Below are 17114 nucleotides of genomic sequence, written 5' to 3' on the forward strand. Positions count from 1 at the left end.
CAGTGTGCCACCCCCTTGCTACACCACTGCAGCTCAATGCAGCTTCCATGAATAATCTACACACTCTGGAAAATTACACACTTGAGGGTGGATTGGATGTTGAAATACCCATTTTGCACCTCTACATTCTGTGAAATTTTTTTTAATTGGTGCATTCATTAGCAAAACACCCTTAGCACCATTTCATTAATTTCAGGATGTTAAAAGGGTGTTTTGTGTGAAATGCACACCTTGCAAAATGCAAGAGTGCTTGGGCACTTCAACATTTGAAGCAAGTAAAAAGCCATAAGTATCTATTTCCCAGCATTTGCAATGAGCCATTGTTTGAGCACATCGTATGGTTGCAGTAGTTTATGCATGCCAACCAACTACACTGCTCTGAAGATCATCATAACCAGTCTGCGCCAGATTTTTAAAACAACATCCGCCGGCATGATAATGTATAATAGCTTTCAAAGTTAAACTTTCTCTCAGCAGCTACTGCCATTTGTTCTCGCGTTTTGGCAAATCATCTGCCGGTAGCTGCAGGACGTGTACATGACGTCCTCAGTGATGAAGTGTAAAGACATACCTTTTTCTTTTATTTCCTACCCTGCATTTCACTTTTTGCCACTGGCTTCGTTTAGGTTGTTTCAGCTTGACATTGTTTTATAGATCAGCAGTTCTTTCCAATAATATGCTTTTGCACTGCCTAAGATGCAGTACATAAAACTCATCTAGAACCACAATGTATTTTATGCCCTATTCCCACTATGTATTTCTCAAAACTGGCTTTACACATACATCGTAACCTGTTTGGCATTCTTTTATATATTCATGTCATTTTCGAATTAACTTTTAGTTGAGAGGCCGCACTTGTGTTGTGATCCTTTCCTTTGTCCTCATCTAGTTAGCATTGCAGCTTGCCAAATATGACCTACACATAAAGTTTCTACCAAAATGGTATGCTTTGAGTACTGACTGACTTCAATTCCGCAATTACCACACATCCCCTAAAGGTATTAACTCTAAAGTTCATTTGTAAAAATTGTTAAGTAATAATTATATTAGCCTTATGACTACTTAAACCTATTGATCATATACTCATGCAACGAATAATGACGATCGCATTTAGTTTTGGTTCATCCCATTTCTCGTTCTCACTGTACTAGCGCCACAGGGAATCCTATTTTCTCAAGAAAATCTATGCAGGCTGATGCCATCCACTTGTCAAGAGGGCCATGATATGGTCGTCCAAATATTCCCAGTAAATTATCATAACAGTGACCACCATTTTGACACAAATTGTGTAATGTCAAGAAGCGCAGAAACACCGCTGTGTCATCTGCTCTGAAATATTGCGTAACCATGTGTGTGCCATGCCGAGTCATCCACTGTGTTAGTGCCCCAGCAGAAACCAAACTGGACGATGAGGAGCGGGCTTGACATGCAGCCTATTCATCTACATCTACATACATCTACATACATCTCTGGCTTGAACAAGTGTTTGGAGTACAACACTGAGGAGTCTGAAGCCTGTCGGTCTTTTTTCGTTCTAGGTTCAGCTCCCATGAGTTACGTTTTACTGGCTATTTCAACAACTTGCACCTTGTCAGAATCTCCTTGCTTTCATCGCTCAGGCACTCGTAGGGTGAAGGAAGGATGTCGCGGTTTTAATGAGCCCATTATTCTTTCACTCACACAATAAAAAGAGCACAGCCAGAGGACACCTGCAGAAGTTAGCTCTAGCTGACCACCGAGGTGCACACATGAAAACAAAACCACGCAGAATGCACTTCATTTCGTCACCCATCAGCATCGCCAGAGTGCTGTACGGTACCACTGCAATATAAGGAAATTCAAATGACAAATTGTAGACTTCACCAAATGCACTCAAGCTTTGCCAGGTTGCTGTGTGATGTGTAAAATTAAACATGTAATGCATACTTCTCGAAAATTTGGTTTCATGAACTTGTTAATTTGGAAAGTGCAGACTTTCTAGATAGCACTGCATTGTGCGTTCTTCACACTCCTAGCTGTCGAGTTTCTTTACTAGAAATATGAGTTAGCCCAAATTATAGTTTCTTAGAATAAGCTTTAATAGCCATAGCTTGCTAGCCTTGAGTAACTCTCAACATTATTGTAGATTTTGCAATAGGTGTATATGTTGCATCCAAAGATATGTAATATTTCAGTTGATCTATCAAAAATACAGATGCAGATACTGTCTTGCCACAAGTATCATGATACAGATTACAAGGTACCCAAAGAGTATCTTAAGATATTGTCTAAGATGTGTCTTCGATACTGCCCAACCATGTTTCATAGAAGCACCCGTTTTCCAAAACTTTTTTGTATATTGTGCAGCCCTTCAAGGTTATGCTGATACCAAACAGGCTTAATAAACTCGCAGGAAATCCACAAAATGTACATGTGTGGCTTGTGTTTTTGTGTATATCAGCCGCATCTGATTATTTTGCAGTCATCGATGAGATGGGAATAAGCAGCAACAAAATGTATTTCCCACTTCGTGTAAATGGCACAAGTAGATACAAAGATAACATTTTTAACTTATGAAGTGTCAATGCAATCAAGTTTTTTCAAGCATTTTCTCTCCTATATTGACTTAAAAATAATTCTTGAATTTATACTGACGTTGTTGTGTGTGTTCAGGCAAAGGACAATATTTGTAAAGGCTAATGATTGGCAAGTACATATGCAATGAAAAAAGGAAACTGGCTGCATATTTCTGTATACGTGCATATTTTTCTGTGCTGTAACTCAACCTCTCTATTTCATTTTGCGAGTTGTCTGTTGCATCGTACTCACATGTTCTCTTCAATTATTAGCATATTTTCTTTGTCTTCACAAATGCAAAGCCATGCAAGATGCATGCAAATACTTGCTTGCTTCTCCCTTTATTGATTCTCTGATGCAGTTGGGAAATGTGAATGTCTTTTTACCCCTTCAAAGGCACTGTTGTCTTTCCAAGGCCTTAAGCACGAAATCAGCAAAAAACTGCTTCAAATTTCAATGTATTTAAATAATTGGGGATGTAAAGTATAAGTTTCATCGCTACAGCTACATACATTATTTCTTTCAGCAGATTCACTGTGATAGACTCTAAAAGCAATTCACCACTATAATAGATTCTTGGCGTCTTTTGTACTGATGAATACATGAACGCATGACAAATCTACTGCTGGCATAAAATGTTTGTGGTGTAGAATTTGGGAGAAAGAGGTAAACTGAATATTTCAGTAGCCCCGACATGCATACTTGGTCAGTATAATGTATCAATTCCTTTCACTCGATTTGGTTCCTTATCGCTCATCGCTCATGGCTGGCTAATACTGGTGATAATATAGGCAGAATGCCATTCAGACCACTGACAAAGCAAAGCATGAAAAAGAAAAGACTTGTAATATAATCGTTACATTATCCCGGCCCTGTAACTTGGGTTTGTAGTCTGCACTAATATGTATCGCCAACAGCATAGTGTTGTACTATTTTACTGGCTGGAAGCACAGACTACGCAGGAATTTGTTTCTCATGTCACCCATGCTCTGTTAATATTTGGGGCTAATGGTACATTACCCAAATAATAACCCAGTAAAAACCCACGTATAATGCGAGAATCTTTTCTAATTATTGGTGTCCCAAATTTCCACGTCATTGTTGTATCCGGATTCAGAACCAAGTTTCAGTAAAAAATCAGGCTCAAAGTTTTGGCTTCATTATTGCTTCATGGCTACCATCATTCTCATCATCCTGTACCGTACAGGAGATGCCATTTAGAGACAGCGGGGGTTTGGCTGTCGTAACAGGCTAACATAGCAAGCAAATGCACAATTCGGCAGAATACGAGCTAGCGTGCCAACTACGTGAAATGCATGCTATCAGGAAATAGCGTTTTTTTCTCTGTAGTGAAGCAGCGAAATGTTGGGACCACAAAAGCACTACTCGGCTGCCTTCAAGAGGAAGGTGGTTTTAGGTGCAGAGAACATTGGCAGCTGCTCCGCTGGGAGGCACTTCGGCATTCTCATAAGAGTTTGCTTCACTCGTATTATACGTAAATGAAAATTTTTTATTCGCCTTTTCGCTATCCCCAAATCTCGGCTTGTACTATGTGAGAGATTTTACAGTACACTTCATGTGTGCATAGTAAAACAGTGTGGTAATTTTAGACGTTTATGCTCCTATGAAATGCACGTAAGGGTTCCGAACATGTGCACAGTGCCTTGTATGTTGTTTTTGAAATTGGTAAGGGATTCATTGTGGTTTAATTTTTAGGGCCTTGAGCTTTATTGCTCGGAGAGCTCTGTGCTAAAGCACCTGTTCCTTTCCTTCAAGACACAGCAGGAGCGAGATGAACTTTACAAGCAACTTTTGAATCAAGAAGGTAAACTCATCTTCCTAGTTATGGCTCACCATACTATTTTATATATACTCCTGATGTTAGAAAAAGTAAAGGTGATGTTGCAGCTGCAACTTGACCATGTGGCACTTTACCTGGAGCATTACCATAAGAAGGCATCTAAGTGCTCTTGTATGCCTCCTGACAGTTTCCTATACAGTCCTTGATTCTACTGTTGCTCTCAGCAGTGAGCAAAGCCATTGTGTCGCTAGTTGTAGAGATTAATGGCTGTATTCTGAACTGTATAAATTGGGGTAAGTGTTGATATAGCCATAGTACTAAAGCTACTTTGCTAGAAAAATAATGATGAAGAACGAATATATTTGATGTGGTCTTATTGCAAAGATGGTGCTGTGATCTTTTTGTTTTTTGTTTTGCAGCATTAAATCTTGAAGACTCTGGTCAAGAGAATATGACGTTGCTTTGGCAGAATGGAGTCATTTCTAATTACGACTACTTGCTTTATATCAACAGGTGTGTTCTGTGGAAGTAGAATTTCTGAAATATTTAATTACTTACCATGCTTTACCCTCTGTGGTTGCTTAGTCGCTATGATGTTGGGCTGCTAAGCACGAGGTCGCAGATTTGAATCCCGGCCACGGCGGCCACATTTTGATGAGGGTGAAATGTAAAAACACCTGTGTACTTAAATTTAGGTGCACGTTAAAGAACCCCAGGTCGTCCAAATTTCCGAAGTCCCCCACTACGGCGTGCATCATAGTAAGATCTTGATTTTGGCATGTAAAACCCCATAATTTTTCAGCTTTTCATTCTTTTGTATGTCTGCATCTTTTATTGAGGCACAAGCTGTAAAGACATTTTTATCACCTTGTTTGCACATGTAACCTTGCATAACGTGTGCTTTACCGAAGCTGTTGTGCAGTTTTGGACTTAATACATTGCGCTGCTCTTATTAGCTTGTTGTACATGATAAAAGGTTGTTACAAATTTTAACCTCTATTTGATGCTTGTATGCTTTTCAGTGAATTTGCGCATGTTCCTTACAATAGTATAACCTATTCTACACCCTTGATTACAGTCTGGCTGATCGCAGTTTTAATGACCTCACACAGTATCCAGTGTTCCCATGGGTAATAGGGGACTACAAGAGCAATACTTTAGGTATGATGTCAATTCAGTTTATTGTTTTTTTTTTCTTTGAGCAATAACCACAAAATATAAAGTTAATGTGAATTGAAGTTTGCTAGTTATGCTCCTTTTGATTGTAATGAGCTGCTATGTCAATGTGTAGACTTTCATATTTTATTGCATTTGTGTGTTCATAACAGTGAACTTTTATATTTTCACCAAGCTCTTCAATTTTTCATGTTTAGTTGCCATTTTATGCTGTAGTTTCACTTTTTTTTTCCCTGCAGGTAGTTTTCATTATGGGGCCAGCAGGTTTTAGGTGTGCAACTTGCAACACTTACTTCCTCTGCTGCTTCCTTCTCTCTTAGTTGTTTCCTTAAAGTGCTCATCTGAGACATTTGAAGGAGCTTGAACAATTTACATTTGTTACTGGTTTAATTCTGTCCATGACATGAAAGATGGTGTGGATTTTGCATGACAGAAAAAAAATGAAAAAGCGTAATTTTCAATAGAATGGCATGTTTTTTTGTTGTCTATGATGGTGTAATATTAAGCGCTGATTTCAAGGCAACACATTATGTATCTATTGGTCTGGTTTTAGTGCTTAGAAATGTTAGTAGGTTCCTTTACTTAAAAAAAAAAAAATGGCTTGACGGCATCTCCCTTTGGTAATGCCAGAGTCCTTTTAATAGTTTTCTTTTTTCTCTAGTCATGAAATATCTGTGATGGAACTTTATAGGGCTACCCAACAGTGCAGAGTCATTAACCTTTTATGGACGAGTTTTGCCTACAGGCAACATACCAGAAATTTTTCTTTTCTTGACAAGTTTTTGTATTTAGTATGAAGTTTCTGGCTAAATAATTTCGGCCAACACTAAATGGCAGGCAGCAAGCACCATTTGTTGATTTAAGGAAGGAACAAACGAGGAGAAAGAAGTTCGGCATGCGCCTCAAATTTTTTTGACAGCACAGTCGGGAGAGACAAAGCGATGCAACACCTCCAACTGCAGTGGCATCGCACACGTGATGTAAGGCAAATGAAATGTCTTGCCTATTGTTCACATATGAGGAGTGCTGTCTGTACAAATTTTAAACGAAGCCATAGGTGGCTTGGGGTGAAGCCCACTTCCTGTTTTCTGTGGTGTTTCCTCCCTATTGCTGGAAAAGCTTCCACAAAGTATTTTTCTTTTCATTGATTATGCCGATTCTTGACGTGCATTGCACATTTAGAATGAGAACCCATACTTTTTACATCTATTTATATGTCCCATTCATAAAGGGTTAGGAGGGCACTAGCCGTCAGCCAGAGTAGTCTTACTTGTACACATATTCGCACAAAGCTGCAATGTTTATACTTCCTACTGTAGTGTTAACGAAGACAGCACAATCAGCAGCACATTCAATTAATGAGCTCGAATGACATGGCTCTTTAAATTCAACACTGTTAGAAGCACATTGAATGCAGAGCTCTCACTTTAGTTACAATTTAGTGACTAGTGTCGCATCACAATAATTTTTCCCTTCTTCGGTAACTGCATCTGCTAAAGGCAGGGCTAAGCTATGAATATGTTTGGAAGCTACTAAGGGTAATCAAATTGAAATACCCGTCTTTAGTGTGCTTCAGGTTGTTTTGGATTTAAAGAGTTGTGCCATTTGTTATTGTTCATTGAATGCACCATGTCATGTACTGTCTTCTGTAAAACTGCACTAAGAAACCTTGCACAGCTTGCATAAATTTGCGTGCAGATTAGCCTCCTCTGGCCTATAGCTATTGCCCTCTAAATGACATTGCACTGCATTGTAGTTACGTTGTGTCACACATGAAGCTTTCCTATAGAATTAGAGTCTGAACTTGAGCTTGTTGGTATGACTTCATTATGGGGAAACAGCGGGAAAAAATGAGACAAGACGACCAGCAGGAGCAGCGGCTGTCCTGTTTGCCTTTCTTGTCTTGTTTTTTTTCGCGCTGTTTCCTCATAATGTTCCTGTAGAAGTTGTGGGGCTATTAAAAAAAAGCCTATCAAAGAGATGTGGTACTACAATTTAGTCATACACTTCCTCTTTGTGTACTTTAATTTTTCTCTAGTCTTCTGAAAGGTGTATCAGTGGTGCTCTGAAGTAGTACAAGAAGCAACAGCCTATTATTTCTTCCTTCATTTGTTTCTGTTTTTCTCTGTAAAGCAGTTATATGTTGCATGCATGCTTACAAAGGGTGTTATAAGTGTTAGATGCTCCATTAGCCTGTGGGCAAGGCAATGGGGGTATTTGCTTGCTAATCATGCTGTTTAGTAGCAAATCTGTGCAGCTGTAGGGTTCTTGGCTGTTTTGCAGACTTGAGCAATAGTGCAAGCTACAGAGACCTGTCCCAGCCATTAGGCGCATTGTCTGAAAAACGTCTCAAGAAATTAAAGGCAAGTCTTCTGACAACACTGCTGTACCACATTACGTTATCAAAATTTTGATATATATTGAGCAATCTTCAAAGTTTGCAAAACTCTTCTGAAAAAGAAGTAAAAATTTTGTATTTTTCCCATGTTAAACAGAAATAAACCTCTTTGATACAACCCTTAGGAGACACAAAATTGATTTGAATTATCCAACTTTAAAGAAATTTTTAACAATCATGGGCACCTTTCTGGAACTTTTAAACATGGTTGAATTAAAAGGCAGCCCTAAATAACCGATTTCAGAGTAATGGAAGTTGTGCATCTAGCATTGATATACTGTCAAACCTTCTGACATTGGAACTCTTTTGTAAAACGGCTCTTTTGAACAGTGTAGTCCAATAGCAGCTGTTCTGGATATCTTGATTGGTGGATGAGGCAGTTCCGTCGTAGCTGTAGACAACCTATTCCAACAGTTCTGAAAATTATTTTTATGCTGTTGTAGATGACATGAACCTGAATTATTTTCAGCTTGCCACTGATATATTGTCACACATATAAAGAAAGTTGTGGTTGCTGTATTTATTGTGAATGGGAATTTGATGAGAACACTAAGAAAAAATTTACACTTTCCTGTTACCCCTTTGAGAGTCACAATTTTGGGGAAATGCATCCCCCCAGGATCACATCTTTTTATTGCAGGTTTAAATTCTTCAGAGGAATTTATTGCAAGAAAAAACGAGTAAATATTTGTTTAGTGACAATAAAGGGACAAGTTTTTTTTTTTTAATGTGTGCAGTTTTAACATGGTTTATGGTTAAATACATCATTAATAAACTAGAATAAAAATTTTTTTTCTAAAAGCAATAATATTCACACAATTAATTTTTATGCATTAAATAGGTTTGACACAACTTGGGCTCATATTTGCAAACATTCCATTTAACTTTCTATATTTATCGTGTTGCACTCGGGATAAAACCCCAGCAAGGACGGTCGTGCGGCGGCCTCCAATCTACATCCGAATCAATGACCAAGGGCCAGAAGAATGAAAAATGACATGTATAATTAGGGAATATGGCCTTAGGGATGTTTGGCCATAGCAAAAGTGAGGCATGCCATGTGAGCCCCTGCAAGCAAGCTCAGCAGTGTGCACCTTTTGGGGGAAAGAACGATGTGAATGAGAAACTTGCAGTAATTATTTGTTTAATCACTAGACTAGCTCTCATGCACCTTACAAGAAGAGGTGCATGAGTATCAGTATTACCAGATTGCGAGTGCCTGCCTGTAAAAAGAAATCGCACATGCCTATGGAAAAGCCATGTGGGCGAGCATGTTGCCATAGCACTTTGATAAGAAACGAGATAGATAATCAGTTTTTCTGATGGTCGTAACTGGAAATGGCATGTGCAAGAATGCCAACTATAGATTGCATAAACGCGGGCATGACCATATGGTAGTGAGGTAGGTGTAGCGCGAATACTCTGAAACTGCCGCGGTGCCAGACACCATAAAGTGAAATGGAAAATCAGTTTTGGTGGAAACTGAGAGGTGGCAGCACAATAAAAATTTTTTCTAGAAGTCACAGAAGGTTGCAGCAGCTCTGAGGTGATGTTAGGTGGCGCTTCGCTCCAAAAAGGCACGTTAAATTGCCACCGTGCATATATGACTGTCATCATTTGAGATTTCTTTCCACCACCATACATCTACAGTGGTGACCCTGAAAAGGTTAAATGAAGTAGACAGAAGTGGAGTTCACATGATTATACCACACTTTAGCTGGATGGGTGTGCTTAAACTTACGCTGATGCTGCTGAATGAGCTTACATAGTTGGTACTATATGCTGAAAGAGACAGGAGACCCCCTATTAGTAATAGTTCACTGCTGGTTAATTTTGGTAAAATTGTTCCTTTAGATAATGACATTCTTGTTGCACACTTGCTTCTTCATCCCAAATACAGTTTATTTACATACATATTTGTATATACATATTTGTATGACTGAACCAAGCTATACACTACAGAGAAAAATGAGTTCAATAACCTCAGTGTTGCGAGTATGATACATGCCATAGGCCAAATTGTATGGTTTGCTGCTTCAGTTGTTTGATGCTTAGCACTACCTGCCAGCTAGTGTAAAGTATACTTTGTAGCACACTGTCTTATTGACATTACAGGAAGGGCTGCAATTGACAAAAAAGTTCATTTGCTGTGCACAAGCATTTTGGAATTGTGCATGTGGCCATATGAGCAGCACTTGGCCACATACTGTTTCTGCATAAAGAAAGTTTGTGTGCATTCATTGGCCATGTGCTGAACAGGTGCGGTAAATGTCAGCAACCGTGTCTGCCACTTTTCATGACAAGAGGGCATGCAGAGCCCTCTGCATAATGACAGTCTAAAGATCAAGTTAAATAGTGATGACATCACTTTATTGCTTACTTCAGTCAAATGGTTTTTCATCTAGTTTGCTACACCACAAGGTTCTAGTGTCACATGAATGCTCAAATTTGCTAAAGCATATGTGTTGCATGACGAGCACTGTTATATCGTGAATGGCTGAGGTGTCTGACAAGTCTGTATATTGAAACAAAGATGTAGCTGTCCTTAGTTCTATGACAGTATGATTTATGGGGTTTTAGGCATTAGGTTGACCATAATTTACTTTTCTTTTTATGTGAACAGTGAAGCTTTTATGTACTTGTGCACTGGTTACTGTTTAAAACTGTTTATTGTGTTAAAGTTATCATTCATCCCTAACGTGCATCATATCCTGTACATTAATGTGTGTGTGTTTTCACATTAAATATTCAAGCATAGCTCACTTGTATCGGAGCATGATGCAAGAATATTGCTCCAATCCCAAACTGTACCATGCTAGTCATGGTGCAGTTTGGGAATGGAAGTATTTTGCACTTACTGCTTCTGATTGTGGGGGAGCCTTATAGTTCCTTAGCGCGGGCTGTTTTTAGGAGCTCTTGCGAGGTTCTCATAATCGTGGGGATTATTTAAGTGTATCCACGAGTCAGGTGCTCATATTTACTATTCACAGTAATTAAGCTCACTGGAGTTTGATCATGTTTAACCATATGAACACAATAGAAATACTTCTAAGCTTGCATAGCAAAATTAGAAAACTGTAATAGCTTGGTTTTGAAGCTAGAGATTGTGATGTGTTATTTTAATGCTTTTCTTAGTGCGCTCTATTTGCCATTGAAGAAGTATACTAAACACTGAGAAAATGGAACTCTTCTGCAACTGTCAGTTATGCCAGCAAGCATTCAGGCATCTAAGCCTGTCATGAAACTCGAGGTAACGTTGATTTTTTACAGTGATAGCTGTTATGAGCTTACTCCCCTAGTTGTGATGTGTGCCAGTGCCTGTTGGAATCCCAGGGTGCTTTGCCTGAATGTTATAAAGAAGAAAAACTCAGTGCTCCGCGAGGATTCAAATGGCCTTTCGAAGATTCTACCTACCGCCGATGCTGTAGCGAAGCATACTGTTGCTGGACAATACTGCGCCTGGCCGCTTGAGCGCTCATTAAAATTATTAGCGGACACCATGCTCTGCAGCTTATTCATAAATCAACACCAAGGTGAAAGAATATAAATGAATCCAATGGCAAGATGCAAAAAGTAGGGTAGGAAAGAGGAATAAAAAAGAATTCTGTCTTTCTGTTTCATCACCAGCATGTGCCACCTCCACAAACGAAGACAATTTGGAATAGAGGCATCACTGACTAACATTTTCTTCTTCTCTATACCCTTTGTTATCCTTTATACTATGCCTTTGTACTATACATTCCTTTGTATTTTTTTTTTTTTTGTTAATGACAATATATTGTAGCTACTGCCTCATCACAATTTCTAGGGCCTAGTCAAGCTGCTTAAACCAACTTCATGCTCTGGCATCAGTTTTCACGCTGTACTTTTATATAAATAAAGTGATCTGAAAATTTGAATTAGATGATGGCAACAAAACGAACAAGGGAGTGTCATGATAGATAGAACAACAAAAATAATATCACTAGAATTTGGTTGGCAAATATGGGTGCAATCTAGTGGTACGAATGAGAAGTTTCATGAACACAGAGCACAATATTGTCACTTTGTAGGGACGATGAAGAATGAGAAACACTGTCAGTAATTTGAGTAAAAAATTTAACTATTAATTTTGCAAACTTGTTTTCAGAAAGACTAGCAATACTCAAAGCCACTGCAGTGAGCATGGGGGTCGGTCGTCGAATCTTGCCTCGTTGATCAAGTATATTCACCATTCGTGTATATATATCGCGGCACATTCAAGAGTTATTGCTAGTGCTTGTATACATTGAAGAATGTACTACACTATTCAGGTCGATTGCACAGTCTGATTAGACAAGACTTTTTTGCCATAGAATCGGCAACAACATTCAGGCAATTTTGGTTACAGTAGGTGTGTCTTGCACTGAGTGATAACTGGATAATAGTGATCCGGTGAAAAATGGTTGCAAGCAAAAAGCACAACAGTGTATGCATGACAATATGGATGTACTGCTAGATCAAGTCCCACCTCTTGATGAGTTCTTAGCTATGGTCAGGCCACTGGTGTGCTTCGGAAATATGTCTAAGCATGAATATAGCAGTTGCTTCAATGTCTGTATCGTATAAACAACTTATGCTAAAATGGGTCAAGAGCATACCTTTGCAACCTTGCATTTGTACTATGTTTTCTTGAGGTAGAAAAAGCACTGTTATGTGTGTTACACTTCCACAGGCCTATATGTTTGTCAAGCATATAAAAAAAATATATTTCTGAATTATGCAAGTCTTAAAAGTGTGTTTACTATGTAGGATCGCTATGCTGAAATGGCTGAACCCAAGTTCCTGTATGGATCCCACTATTCTACTCCTGGCTTTGTGCTCTACTACTTAGTGCGCAAAAGTAAGTGAGTCAGTCTTGTGTAGGTAGGCTTTTTGTGAGTGCGAGATGTATAGTGTGCCTACTCTGTATGTGGCTGTTGCATTTTTCTATTGGCTTGTAGTGTGACCGTGCAGTATGTATTAGTGTAGTTGTTGGCTCCCTTGATAATAGCGTTCCTGATAACACAGGACTTTCCAATTTGTTCACAAATGTTTGGTGACCCTTGAATTTAGAATCAGTATGGGGTACAACATCTCCGTTCAGTGACCACCTACTGCAGAGCGGAGGAGCTACTTATTAAGCTCGTGTGCTATTTTACATAAAGTTTATTCTCTCTCTCTCTCCCCATTCAGTGCCACTTAAAGAGGCCCTAAACCACCTCTCAGGATGGGTGAAAAAACATTCGACAGGTAGTGTACACTACTGTGAACGTCTCAGCCTAAATTTGCAATCATGCGCAGCATATAGAGCTCAAAGAAGAGCGCAAAGTTACCTTTTCTTCAAAGACCCTCTTTTCAAACAGGCCTTCTCCTCGCCCGTTTCATGAGTGTCAGCGGTTGCCCTTTGACGTCAAGGGGCAGATTCCCATAGAGCTCTGCCGTTGGCCAATATTTGACATCAATCAAGAAGGGTGTGTGGATCGCTGCACTTTTTCCTGCTTTAACTGTGTGCAATAGCTGATGTAGTGAATTAAACAGGCTGAAGTAAGCGAAAATCTGCATTTCAAATATCTATAAAGATTATGCACCCCAGAAGAAGCTGACTATCGTCTGTTCATGCTAGGCTGCGCCTGCCCACATAGGAATGTAACTTTGGCCACATTGCTTATCAGTGCCATAGCCATGTATCGTTAGCTTCGATTAGTTTTGGACACTCAACTAGCCTCGAATTGCATGAAACTTAAGCCAAGATCACAGGTGTATGTTTGCCAGCACTTGCTCACTCTTGGCCACTCCTGGCTAGACGCCGTGGCAAAGATTGCTTGATAGCAGTTCGAAATGCGCAATTCGGGTGTGGCTACCATCCATCAATTAAGCTGGGGCATGACAGCCAGTCCACAGCAAGTAGCATGGCCACGTATGATTGCTAACACGCACTACAGCTCTGTCCTGCACGCAGCTGCATCTGCTGAGCATGGCCTCCAATGTCGGAGGCTATGTGCTGTGCAGTGTAGATACCGCGGCTGCCACGGAGTGCCATGACGAGCCCTCTCACCGACGATATGCTCTGAGAACTGCGTGCTCTGATTGGTCTCTGGGGGTGACAGGCACGTGAACGTGATAAAGATCGGGGGGCCTGAGTGCCCATCTTGCGTTGAGAGAGTGCCATGCATCCCTTAACCAAAAGTATCTTCGTACAGAAAAAAAAATGAAAAAAGGAAAAGAAAAAAAAAAAAACGAAGTGGCATACTTCAGGGCAGGGCCTTGCCCCCTTGCCATCCCCCCTGTCTAGCTGTGAAGCCAAAAGGAGTGAGAAAATGGCGCATCAGTATGATAACTACCTCTAATACCGCTTATACTTAAAAGATCAAAAAAATAATTGCAGTAGGAGATTTGTGAGATGTTTTTTAAGGGGTATTAACACAAGGGACATTTTCCCAGGTGATATAGCTGTAGTCTAGTGACGTCAGCCGCTGTGCAAAATTCCCTGTAGAAGTCCCCTGCTCAAACAGAAGAGGCAACTGAGGAGGGATATCAGTGTTAGCAGACTACTCTGGCGGCTTCTACTCTTGACACCACTTTTCATTTCTTCAAATTCACCTTGTATGCTTCATATGTAGTGTCCCAAAGGAACGGGAATTGTTCAACCAGCGAAAAAAAATCTTAAAGTGGCATCGTCACTTAATTTAACCATCACAGTGGCACACATGCAACGTGCCTTCGCAAATGTGACTGGGCTGCCAACCACAAACAACAATGAATCATTTACGATACTGTCGGCACCCTCTGGAGCAGCAACTTGGTCAAGGTTCCCAGACACCAGCACAAGGTTCCACTGTTTTCCCTGCCAAGTGGGGATTGTTTGTTCTGTCCATCAGAAGGTTCCCTCTGTCCAGTGATACACGGCGGCGGCACCCATCTCACAAAACTCTTGACATCATTGTCACTTGATGCGCACTCCCCATGCTGACAACCGGGATTTCTTCCCCGTGTGAATACCCCTTTAATAGTGAGGCCATTCTATGATTAATTTGAAAAGTGTTTCAGGGCCCCTTTGATGCTGCCTTGTCAAAATTTTGTTTGAACACATTCCATCATCAGTATCATTAAATACATACAGCTGCAAAACATGTTTGAATTTTTCTGTGATTGCTGCTGCACTGACAAATGTGGACTCCACACCTGAACTCTCAAAAATGCTTCAAATATGTAAACACAATCAACTATTTCGCATGCAGTGTACTTACTTGAAAAAGTTACCCTATGGGAATGATTACTGTAAAAAAAGAAAGAAAATAAAAATTTTGCAAGGCAATCCAACCTCAAGTTGAAGTTGATTAAGGGCAATGTCTTCCTGAGTGAGTTGAGGGTGAGAATGGGCCATAGTCACTGTGCACGGCACTCTTTATCAAGTCACTCCTTGCATGAGGGGAGCTTGTGGATTGTTGGACTGCTACAGTTTTTTTTTTTTACTGTACTACCTTCGGGATCGGTCCACATACGCATGAGAACAGCCCACGAAAAAGGCTAGAATTCCAGATAACTGATACGGAAAAGTGGGGGTAACTCACTAAGAAAGGCATTGTCTTCAAATAGACATAGGAACAAGACAACCCATGATGCGGTCATGTATTGGTGTTGTGAACGAATGCGCAGACATTTATGTTCCAGCTTTTTTTCTCTAGCACACTTTGTGCATATTAATCGACTTTGTACCATTGTTATTTAGCCCTATCGGAAGCTTTTTACGATGTGCAACATGTTTTAAACATTATTAGTATTTTCTCTAGTGCTTCTGATTTTGAGGCATTATCCTGGTATGCACTGTGGCGCATGCAGCACCTAAATCTTGTAAACATATCCACCTCTGATGAGTCTCCCTTATTTATACCTCACAACCAGATAGTAGCTAAAAATGAGTGAGTATTGTGATTAGTAAATTATAAATATGACCTTATCATGAAATCATTTAATAGTGCGAGGTGAGACTGCAGCATGATGTCATATTACTAGTTTATATGAAACTGCAGCAGTTAGTAATGAAACAGCTTCTGTAGTATCGTGGAACTTTGGAGACCTTTTTTGAGCGCATCTCTTAGGCACCAGTTTCTGCGTTGAGCAGTGGCGTGCCTCTGCGTAACCAAGCAAACGAGCAAAGTGAAGGACGAAAGAGCGAACGCAGAAGGCAGCGGGGGATGAAAGACGGCGATAGCGAAGAGAGCACGAGGAGGAAAGCGTAGGAGGATAGCGCAGTGGAACCATGAGGCGGAAAGCAGAACAGGAGGGTATGGCAAAAGTGTGAGAAGAAAAACGCAGTGCCGCACAAGACATGTTCTGTGGCGACAGTCGCTGCGAGATGGCACTGTCCTCTGTTCATCGATGACGCCATCAATAAGCCATGCGGCGAGTGCGTCCACTTAGACCATATATGGAAACAAAGTACTGCATGAGCAGAGGCCTGCCTGAGGCGGCTGCTGTGAATCTTGCCCATGTGTCGCCAACGCACTGCCTCTCGTGATCTCCTAATAAGTGAGGCAGTCATGCCACACTTCACTTCGCTTGCAACGAGCCGAACGAGACAGATTGTCCACGCCAGCCAATATATTGTGACATGAAAACACATATAGAGCTGTGCTCAAATTTTGCATTAGGGAGTATCGTAATCGCCAGTGAATGTTTGGGTCTTGGTTCTGCCACCTTATGAGCATTGGAGCAGCATGGGACCACCAGCAGTTATAGAAGCCGTCATTTAATGCACAAGACAGATTTCAAGGAAATAGTCATGAAATATGTCTTGCCACGGTAGCTAAGAGGCTATGGCACTCTGCTGTTCGTGGGTTCAATTCAAGGTCATGGAAGCCATATTCTGATGGGAGCAGAATGCAAAAAACGCTTGTCTACCGCACTTTGAGTGCACGTTCAAGAACCTCAGGTGGCCAAATTAGTAGGGGTTTGCTAATACCAAATAAATAGTATGTTTTGAATCGAATATTCACTCAGATCAAGAAAAGAAATTCGAACATGGAATCAAACATTTAATATCGGGAAATTTGTCACATACTTTTATGCTTCCAAATGTTGTGTAAAAAATAGTGATGCACATGCTCAGGAGGCTAATCGCATTGCTTACCAAGACTCTTACTATCTTTCAGTAGCTTGGGTACCTGTGAATTGAGATGTATG

The 17114-nt window shown here is 40.3% G+C and overlaps 1 protein-coding gene across 4 annotated transcripts in view; it reads left to right on the plus strand.

Moving 5' to 3' along the window:
• LOC126547375 (protein FAN-like) overlaps positions 1-17114 on the plus strand; it is a 120165-nt gene that overhangs the window by 38394 nt on the left and 64657 nt on the right. For 3 of the 4 annotated variants that reach the window (XM_055062659.2, XM_055062660.2, XM_050195355.3), the window contains 5 exons: positions 4273-4381; positions 4777-4870; positions 5436-5518; positions 7817-7896; positions 12702-12792. In XM_055062659.2, the coding sequence (XP_054918634.2) occupies positions 4273-4381; positions 4777-4870; positions 5436-5518; positions 7817-7896; positions 12702-12792 (457 nt within the window). The remainder of the gene's footprint in view (positions 1-4272; positions 4382-4776; positions 4871-5435; positions 5519-7816; positions 7897-12701; positions 12793-17114) is intronic. The other variant, XM_055062661.2, reaches the window with a different exon arrangement.

The sequence above is a fragment of the Dermacentor andersoni genome, chromosome 1, assembly GCF_023375885.2.
Source record: "Dermacentor andersoni chromosome 1, qqDerAnde1_hic_scaffold, whole genome shotgun sequence".
In the NCBI taxonomy this organism is placed as follows: domain Eukaryota; kingdom Metazoa; phylum Arthropoda; class Arachnida; order Ixodida; family Ixodidae; genus Dermacentor; species Dermacentor andersoni.